Genomic DNA, 11,152 nt, shown 5'->3' with positions numbered 1-11,152 from the left:
TGCAAAACCACCTTGACATTTGGTGTTGATTTGTTTACGTTCCTGTGACTTAGAGGTTCAGTGAAGGAAACTGATAGAATAAGTACCAAGCTTTAAAAAATAAGTACTGGGGTTGATTTGTTTGACTAACCTTTGAAAGTGTTGCCCCAGTATGGCCACATTCCAATGACTGAAGCAAGTAAAAGATAAAAGATACATACACACACACATGCTGCTTATATTATCGTGTGTGTGTGTGTGTGTGTGTGTGTGTGTGTGCATGCACGCACATATATATATATATATATATATATATATATATATATGCACACACACACACACACATATACAAGTGTATTTGTGGTTATAGAGTATATTGAAACAAAATCAAAAAAATCAAAGAGAGAAGTATTCGTTAATAATTTGAATGAAAGTTGTCGTGTTTGTTGTTGTTGTTTCTCTTCCAGAATTAGAAAACAGATAATGTGGATAATTAGAATTTCATTAAGGTGAAGTACATGCTATAATGAAGAGCCTAGTTAGCACTTTGTGATAATGAAGTGAAATGGTGTGAATAAACGAGCTTTTGTGTATACAATGAGACGATAACGAACTGAATGTAAATAATGAAGGGAATACACAGAGAAAGAGAGAGAGAGAGACATTAAGGAAAGTGAAAGTGAGATGCAATGAGAGAGAGAAAGAAGGAAAAGAAAGATGTAGATAAGCAAGACTGATGAGGCTGAAAGCCCAACAACATTTGAAAGAAAGGAAGAAGTGATTTAGAAGATGAAATAAATGTGGATGATGGTCAATGGTTGTTATAAGGAAGAAAAAAGGATATTTACACTGAGGAATTGAAGACGTGATTTTTAACAGGTTGGATTTTTTGGGGTCTTTTCTTTTACCTTTTCATTTTTAGAGAAGTCAGAGGCATAGAAACTATTCCCATTGAATTGGATAAAATTGTTTTCATCACTTCCAAAATCATCACTTTACCAAAACAACATCCCCACCCCACTACCACCACAACTGCTGCTACTTCTACTAAAGGAAACCTAATTGCTTGACCTGCTAGAAACAACAGCCAAATTTTCCTTGTATCACATTCTACCTTTTTTAAAAGAAGGTAAGGATACATTATATAATGTTGTTATATAGACACTGTAGTGAAGGCACATGGCTTAGTGGTTATGGCATTCAGATCACAATTCCAAGGTCATGAGTTCGATTCCTGGCAACATGTTGTGTCCTTGAGCAAGACACTTCATTTCACGTTGCTCCAGTCCAGTCAGCTGGCAAAATGAGTTGTACCTGTATTTCAAAGGGCCAGCCTTGTCATACTCTGTCATGTTGAATCTCCCAGAGAACTACATTAAGGGTACACATGTCCATGGAGTGCTCAGCCACATGCATGTTGATTTTATGAGTAGGCTGTTCCAATGATTGGATCAACTGAAACCCTTGTTGTCGTAACCAACAGAGTGCCATATACACTGAGACTACTAAAAAAAAAAATGAGATGATCATGCTGGAATGTATTTAATCCTAGGCCTACTTGATCAAGGCTGATTTGACTCAGCTCAACTATGTGAGTTCCCATCAACAGCAGCTTTTGAACTCTTTTATTGGCCTGAAGGACTAATGATCAACAGAGAATTGAACCCTGATGAAAATCTCCCTATATGCTAAACACATTGTCAACTCCATACTTTGCTAGCACAATCTCAGTACACAGCTTGCACAGTTGTCATAAAACGTTTTCTTTCTACACCTAGGTGTTTTAGTGACCGGTAGATTACACAGCATGGTGCCCTGCTAAAGGCTTTTCCAGGACAACAAATGCTAGGTATAGTGCATGGCTCTTTATTAAGAACTTTTTTCTGTAATTAACATACTAGAAAGAGAGCATCAAAGGTATCCAATCTTAGGATAAATGTTTACTTTGTTACATCTAAACTAATTCTTTTCCTAATTAGTTGTGCTACAGAATTTTGTAAAATGTTTCCATATCAGTTTGATATCTCTAGAGTTATTTCTTTCTAGTGTATCTTTTCTTTTCTTGTGGTAATTCATGGTGACACTGCTATGTCAGTCACTAGAAATTATACTTCGTTATACTGTTTGAGTATGCTACTAACCATTGTCTGTCTTATTTTACTGGATATTTTCATCATCTGATTTCAAACAACTGATTAATTTGCTTTCACATCCTTAACCCTTTAGTGTTTAAATTATTCTGTGAAATGTAATGATTATTTATTCACATTGCTTTGAATTTATCATGCATTATCTCATACCTTTGAGATTTTAAAGATGTGATCGTTTACTTTTAGAATGACATTGTAGGGTAAGTGTGAGAAACCAGATCTAGCTGGCTTGAACATAAAACAAGGGGAATATCTGGGCTGGATATGGCCGTTTCAAATACTAAAGTGCTAATGCTCATTCAACTACGTAGCTGTCAATTTCAATAATAGCTCCCTCTGTTGGGTCTGCTAGCATTAGTACCTCTCTCGGCCATGCATTCATCTCTTCAGCAACCTCATTTATTAGCATTTCCTGCTTCTTGGTGAGTGCACTACTATCATTACGTACATGATTTTCAACAACATCTTGTTTCATAATAATACAGTTCTGCAAAAAAAACAAAAAAAAACAAAAAAAAACAGGCATAGGTATGTGGTAAGAAGCTTTCTTCCCAACCATATGGTTCCAGGTTCAGTCCCACTGTGTGGTAACTTAGACAGATGTCTTTTACTATAGCCTGAGACCAACTAAAACCTTGTAAGTGGATTTGGTAGGTAGAAACAGAAAGAAGCCCATCGTATATATATATATATATATACATATATATATATGTATGTATGTATATTAATGTGTGTGTATGTGTGTCTGTGTCTGTGTTTGTCCCCCCACCATTGCTTGACAAATGATGCTGGTGTGTTTACATCCCGGTAACTTGGTGGTTTGGGAAAAGAGACCAATAGAATAAGTACTAGGCTTACAAAGAATAAATCCTGCAATCTATTAGTTTGACTAAAACCCTTTAAGGTGGTGCTCCAGCATGGCTGCAGTCAAATGACTGAAACATGTAAAAGAATAAAGGAATAACTTTGATGCTCCTGTTGCCTCCATATTCACCAGAACATATTTGGAATATGCATTTAACTCACATCACTATTTGATAATACTTTTGAAAATGAGCAAGAATTTATAGACAGTAGGAACACTTAAAGACAATGACTTAACCCTTTAACACTTAAACCAGATATATATGACTCAAATATTCTACTTGTTTTATGTTCAAACCAGCCAGATCCAAGCCTCACACATTTACCCTACAATTTCATTCTAAAAATAAACAATCAGATCATCAAAATCTTGAAGTTTACAAGATAATGCATGATTAATGCAAAACAATGTGAATAAATAAGCTTTACATTTGACAGAGTAATCTGAATGCAAAGGGGTTAAGCCAGACCCATGTTAGAATACTGCTTGTATGTATGGGATAAACACACATATACACAAATGTTTTCAATTATAGCCCTAGATACTCATCAATGTGCTATAACCACTAATTCAGATATGTGGTTTCTTCTTCTTACTATGGCCATTGTTCCTTCTATTCCGACTAGAGAGAATATACTCACAGAAAATTCCAAGGATAAACTTCATAATAAAGTATTGCAAAAGAAAATATAACGTGACTGAGGAAAAGAAATGACAACAGCTTAAAACTTATAGGCTAACTAAATCAGACATCAGTAAATTTCAATGTGTAACATACAATCTTGTAGATTACATCTATGGGCAATAGCAATACTATAAAGATTACTGTCACATCAAAGTTGAAGTGATATCGAGTCAAAGCTGAAAATTACTACCTGAAATAGCTAATAAAAATATTTTGTAAAAACGTGATAAAGATTCTGAGATAGAGCAAGTAAGAAAGAACAAACAAGAGAGAGAGACACAGTGAGAGTGAGTGTGTGTGTGTGTGTGTGTGTGTGTGTGTGTGTTTTTCAAAAGATATAGAAAGGAGACTATGTCTGAGAGAGGAAGAGAAATAATAGATCAACACACATAAATCCTTTTATGCATTTTAGATTTATTACATAAGAAAACTGAAAATAAAACTCATGTTCATAATATCACCACCACAATAATAATAATAATAATAATAATAGTAATAATGATGATGATAATGATGACAATTATTATTTATTGGCCATCAGGGCCAAACACAAAACATAAAAGACAATACACAGACGAGGGACAGTGTGGTTAAACATGTAAGCAGCAAAACAACACAACAATTAACAAAGAGATTAAAACCAACAATATACTTCCCAATAGAAGGGAGTTCCACCGAGAGGTGACCAAAGAAATCTCACACACTTTGGACTCCCTAACACCAAAGGCACCCCTCTCCTCTTCATTCCATTCAGCCTACAGGCACACACTTAGAGTAGGCCCATTCACATGGGCCATTCTTGGCACAAATATAATAATAATAATAATAATAGTAGTAATAATAATAATAATAAATGCCCTGATGCAGTACCAAGTAGTGGCTCTCATGGCTTCTCATCTTAACTGATTGGAAGTGTTATCATGTACATTATTATGTCTTGGTATAAAAGATGGGCTACAGTAAATATTCTGCTCAATATCACAGATTTTCTTGTCAGTTGTTTGACTTTAACCAGTTGAGCATATCCCTTAGTGGCTTATGATATGTGCAACTCTAATCACAAACAGAAGTAGGTGGGCAGCATTATAGCCAAGCGTTGAGAGGAATTCTTCGGAGTTTGGACAATTCACCTTTAGAAACAGGTGCTTTGTTCAACATCCTTATTCAGGGACCTTTTGGGTGGGATGGGACACTTGACCTGAAGAATATTCTAACTGGGCTTCACTTGTAAGGTCATGCACTGTTTATCTTGATATGAGATCACCATGTCGCATACATATGGTTGTGATGCATGCACCTGGTGTACCCTTATCAGACAGGTAATCATGATGGGTATTTGGGCTTATATATTTTACCCCAGTGTCACTTTGATGACATGCACTACTCTCTAATTCAATAATAATAATAATAATCCTTTCTGTTATAGGCACAATGCCAGAAATTTTGTGAGGAGTCGATAATGTTGACTTCAGAGCTCAGTTGGTACTTGTTTCATCGACCCCCAAAAGGATGAAAGGCGAAGTCAACCCAGGCAGGATTTGAATCTGTTCAATCAGAGATTTGCTTGAGCTTAACCAGTTTGAGCATGTCCCTTAGTGGTTGATGATATGTGCATTTCTAATCACAAGCAGGAGTAGTAGGGGAGAATCATAACCATGTGTTAAGAGTAATTCTTTAGGGTTTGTATAATTCACCCCTGGAAACATGAGTTTTTTTCATTATCCTTAAACAACCCTTATTCAGGGACCTTTTGAGTGGGATGGGTCACTTGACCGGAAGAAAATTCTAACTGGGTCCCACCTGCAAGGTTATGTGCAGTTTATCTTGGTATCAGGTCACTATGTCACACACATATGGTTGCGAAGCATGTGCCTGGTGTACCCTTATCAGACAGGTAATCATGATGGGTATTTGGGCTTATATATTTGTACCCAATGCCACTTTGATGGCAAGCATTGTCTCTCACACAATGATAATATTAATAATAATAATAATGATGATGAATTCTCCCATCAAAGATGACATATGAGTGTTCAGCTTTCGCCAAACAACTTGTACAAATGATTCGTTTATAGTGATCAAATCGACATTGTCTGAACAGGTGCACTGTGTACCATGTGTCAAGTGTTGAAGTGACCATAGAGCAACACGAGACAAAGTGCTTTGCTCAAGAACACAATGCACTACCTGACCTTGGAATTGAAATCACGATCACAAGATTGTGAGTCCAGCACCCCTAGCCACTAGGCCATGCGCCTTCATATAATAATAATAATAATGATAATAATAATAATGATGATGATGATGATGATAATAATAATGATAATAAATCCATTGGGTGCAGTAGTTCTGATCTAAAGAAAGAAGTTCAAATCTGGTCAGCATTTCGGTAGTGGACTATTTGAGAAAATTTGATTCTGTAGGGATTATCGCACAGAGTTCAACAATGAAGAAAAAGTAGGAATGTTAGACCATTTTCCTGTAATAATTCTAACTCACCTGTTCGTTTGTACCGCCAGAATTTATTAATGATTCAAGTTGTTGAAGTTCGGTGAAAAATTTTCTTTCAATTTTAATTTGGGGCAAGAAGACACGCTTTGGTTCATAGATACTTTCGTGGTTCTGATCAACCTCTTGATAACCTCCGACACTTGGGTCAATTTCACCGATGCTGTTTTCACTGTCACCCTCTGATATTTGGGAAGTTAGCTCCCCTTCTGGGCTACTGCTGCTTTCTGAGATCACGTTGTGGCTTGGGTCACTGAGAGCATCGAGATTTGGAGATGATGACCTGCGTTTCACATTGATTGGTGGTGGAGTAGTGGCAGTAAATGACATAGGCCGTGATTCATCCTAATGCAAAGAAAAAACAGAAGATGGTTGAGACCAATGTTTTTTAAATGGAGGTAGTGAGTGCTGGGAAGATTGAAAATGCATTTAAAACTTAATCTTTTCCAACATGAAGGCAAAAGATGAAGATTTATGTGGATAACAAAAATTCTATTATATTGTTATACTTGTGGACAGTCATATTTTTCTTGCCAATAAAAGACATAATTAGTATCCCTCCACTACACCTAAGAAAAAAAAGACTGTCCCCCAAGTATAACAATATCTGTTTCAACACGTTTTCACATGAAGAATCTTACAAAAAAATCATAAACATAACAAATTCTATTTAGTTTACTTATAAATGAAGAAGAGTAGATCCCAAAAATTTCAGGGGGTTTTTTTTTTTTTTTGAGGAATTGTGGTGCTGATATTCATTAGCTTGAGAACCACTGAGTTAGATGATATATGAAGATATCCAACTACCTGAGAGATATTACAGGTACATCTGTCATCATTTCACGTGTACCATCAATCAGATTCAAGTATAAACCCTCTCTCTCTCTCTTTCATACACTAAGGTCAACTTTACTACGTGTATGTATGCAAATGTATTTATACTTAACAATATGATCATGTTATAACTGAAACTTAACTGATATATATATATATATATATATATATATATATATATTAAATTCAAATTATGACAGACGTAAATAAACAAGCGAAGCTTGCTTTTAGAAGCGTTGAGATGTCTTTTTTAGAAAGTTAAAGAAGTGATATTTTAAATTCTCAATCACAGAATAATGCTAATAATATAGCCTGAACAGGATAAACTATCCCTATTTTGCAGATAAAAGTGTAGGTCACTAGCTGTGGACTCGAACTCACATCCCCGTCATTACATGTGACGATGCTTTTGCCGATTAAGCTAAACTACCCAATTTCCTCTGCAAATTAAGATATATAAATCTCGCTTTATGAGATGCTCTTATATATTAAATTCAAATTACGACAAACGTAAATAAACAAGCGGAGCTTGCTTTTAGAAGCGTTGAGATGTCTTTTTTAGAAAGTTAAAGAAGTGATATTTTGAGAGCGTCTCATAATGCGAGATTTATATATCTTAATTTGCAGAGGAATTTGTAGTGGGTAGTTTACCTTAATCGGCAAAAGCATCGTCACATGTAATGACGGGGATGTGAGTTCGAGTTCACAGCTAGTCACCTACACTTTTCTCTGCAAAATAGGGATAGTTTATCCTGTTCAGGCTATATTATTAGCATTATTCTGCGATTGAGAATTTAAAATATCACTATATATATATATATATATAATATATATATATATATACACTCATAAAATAAGGATAAAAATCACATTAATGATAGTCAGCATGGAAATAAACAATTTATATATTAAATTAATAATTATATATATAAATATATATATATACTTGTGTATTTAAATATCAACCAAATATTTGGTAAAATAAGTATTGTAACTGTTATCAAAGTAGCAAAATTCTCACTTGAAAAGTTGCTTATACTTTGTTTAAATATAATGACTTTCGTATAGGTTATATATATATATATATATATATATATATATATAGGGATAAAGTTGAAACAACACTTATCTCCTCCATACAGAATCAATGTCCGAGCATTACGAATTGACCCAAGTGTCGGAGTTTATCAAGAGGTTGAACAAACTCCATAAATACATGCGATTGAAATTGTGCTACAGAGAAGATATTTAAAAAGACACCACATTAATTGTGAATTAGCTAATTTCAAGATTAAAATCTTAAATAGATTTTCTTCTATCTTCACCACAATATAAGTTCATATATTTTTGTGATTTTAGTTTTGATCACGTGATTTTGATTGTCTTGATTGCTGTTATTTGCCTGCAGTGCAGCTGCGCAGAGTTCTATTCTGTTTGCAGCACGATATGTTCAGTGTTGGTTTATAGTTAGTCGAGACTGTAGCAACTTGCTGCATAAAACTGTTATTGTCCTGAAGTTTGGTTTCGCTTACAATTTAGCAATCTTTGTTTGTATTGTAGATTGCTGTATTTTTTTGTTGATTAAAACCTTTTAAACTTAGATATTCCAGTTTGGGTTTATAACAATTTAATCAACTAAAAATAACCAGAAAGAGAGAATAGACAGTAAATCTATAAAACAAAATTTGTTCACCACTGATCCAAGTTCGAGTCAAGCTTCAAAAGAATGGAAATATTGGTTCAGAACTTTAAAAAATTTTTAGAATCATTTCCACCTGAACTGCCTTTCACTGATGAAAGCAAGATTAGGTGTTTAATAGCGCACTTAGATAAAGATGTTTACGAACTCATAAATGAATATGAGAATTACGCAGAAGCAATTCAAACTCTGGAGAGACTGTACGTGAAACCCTTGAACATTATTTTTGCAAGACACCTTTTAATGACGTGCCAACAAGAACCAAGTCAATCTGTTGACGACTATTTACAGAAATTGAAATGACTAACTAAAGATTGCGGGTACAGAGCAGTGGACACTGAGACTCATAACAATGAAGCTGTTTGTGACGCATTTATCTCAGCATTAACGTCATCTTCAACTCACCTTAGACTTTTAGTAAATGTTCAAGATACGGTGATAACTTTAGAAGCAATATTTAACCAAGCTCACACACTGGAAGTTGCTCAAAGGAATTCCGAAGTGTATAATAGCAGTCATATTGATATAAATAGCCAGGGAAGCTGTTCGTCAACATTTATTCCATGTGAAGAAGACAAAATCTCAATTCCTGACTGAAACACAGCTTGTGCAGCAATAAAATGAATGCAAAAGTCCTGCCCCTTTTGCAGATCTAATGATTTTCATCTGAGGTTTAAGTTTCCCACTAGGTGGAGCAAGTGTAACAAATGTGGATATTTTGGTCATTTTGCTCAAGAATGCTGGTCAAGTAACCGCAAAAATTTTGATAAGATATCAGTAGCTCTTGATGGCAACTTTGCCGTGGTTTTATATCAAGGTGGAGCTGCTACTAAAGTTAATTATACAATAACAGTTGATGGTATGGAAAGCATTTGCTTTGATTGATACCGGCTCAACTATGAATCATATTAGCAAAGACTTTGCAAAAAAAGAAAACCAAATTATTGGTGAAGTCCGAAAGGAATGAAATTAACATGGCTGTCAATGGAAATCATTCCCAAAGCGACGGTTTTTGTATGGGTTCAATTGAACTTCAAGGAAGAATTTACGAGCAAGTAAAGTTGGTGGTACTTGATAATTTGTTTGTAGATGTAATTTTAGGACAAAATTTCTTAAAACAGCATCAACATGTACAAATTACTTTTGACGGCAACAAGCCCCCGTTACATTTGGGAGCTCTCAATTGCATTACACTGAGGTTGTTTGAAATTTAAACTCTGACTGTAAACCCAAAGTTACAAAATTGAGAAGACAGTCCGCCAATAATGAAAAATTTATTGCTGATACTATAAGCCACGATCTGGCAGAACAGGTAATTGAACCCAGTGTCTCACCCTGGAGAGTCCAGGTATTGGTAATATCAGGAGAAAATCATCACAAGAGACTGTGTATTGATTATAGTGAGACTATAAATAAGTTTACACAATTAGATGGATATCCACTGCCAAATATGCATGACATGGTCACAAAAAAAGCTCAATTTAATTATTTTAGCACACTGGATCTTTAAAGTGCATATCATCAAGTTGAGATTCCAGTTGAAGGTCGACCTTTCAAAGCACAGGGAAAATTATATCAAAGCAAACATATTGCTTTCAGATTTACAAATGCAGTGCCCTGTTTCCAGAGAGTGATAGCTAATATAATTGAAAGCCATAATTGTAGAGCTACTTTTGCATATATCGACAACATAACTGTGTGTGGTAAATCGAAGGAAGAACATGATCAAAATTTAAAGCATTTTCTTCAAGTTACTAAAGACTGTAATATAACTTTTAATGATGCCAAATGCATTTACAGCGCTACACTGATTCGATTGCTTGGCTATGAAATTCAAAATGATAACTTGAAGCCTGACCCTGACCAGGTAAAACCCTTGTTGGAACTACCTATTCCTAGTACCCACAAAACAGTGAGTTGAATTGTTGGTTTATTTGCATATTATTCCAAATGGATTCCAAAATGCTCTGAAAAGATAAAACCGTTGGTTGATACTAAATATTTTCCTTTGAGTGAACAAGCCTTGTCAAATTTAAAAGCTTTACGAGATGATTTAACAAATGCTACCTTAAAAACGGTTGATGAAAGTCTTCCTTTCTCAATAGAAACAGATGCATCGGAGTTAGCTATATCTGGCATTTTACACCAAAATGGAAAGCCAGTTGCATTTTTTTGAAGAACTCTCAACCCAAGTGAGCGTTGTTATTCTTGTATTGAAAAAGAGGCGATGGCGATTGTAGAATCTGTGAGAAAATGGTCTCATTTTCTTTTTGAATGTAACTTCACACTAATAAGTGATCAAAACAGTGTTGCTTTTATGTTTAATTGTCAAAAGTACAGTAGACCTAAAAATGAAAAGATAATACGTTGGTGAATCAAACTAGCCCAGTATAAATTTGATATTTACCACCAAGGTAAGTTTAATGTTGCAT

The 11,152-nt window shown here is 34.8% G+C and overlaps 1 protein-coding gene across 1 annotated transcript in view; it reads right to left on the bottom strand.

Moving 5' to 3' along the window:
- The window catches only part of LOC106873829 (pleckstrin homology domain-containing family H member 1), a 949,845-nt gene that overhangs the window by 43,708 nt on the left and 894,985 nt on the right, over positions 1–11,152 (bottom strand). Inside the window, exon 9 of the mRNA XM_052968478.1 lies at positions 6,179–6,532. Coding sequence (XP_052824438.1) covers positions 6,179–6,532 — 354 coding nt within the window. The remainder of the gene's footprint in view (positions 1–6,178; positions 6,533–11,152) is intronic.

This window comes from Octopus bimaculoides, chromosome 6, assembly GCF_001194135.2.
Source record: "Octopus bimaculoides isolate UCB-OBI-ISO-001 chromosome 6, ASM119413v2, whole genome shotgun sequence".
Lineage (NCBI taxonomy): Eukaryota > Metazoa > Mollusca > Cephalopoda > Octopoda > Octopodidae > Octopus > Octopus bimaculoides.
The sequence above is the reverse complement of the archived record's forward strand: the minus strand, read 5'-3'. Positions and strand labels throughout refer to the sequence as shown.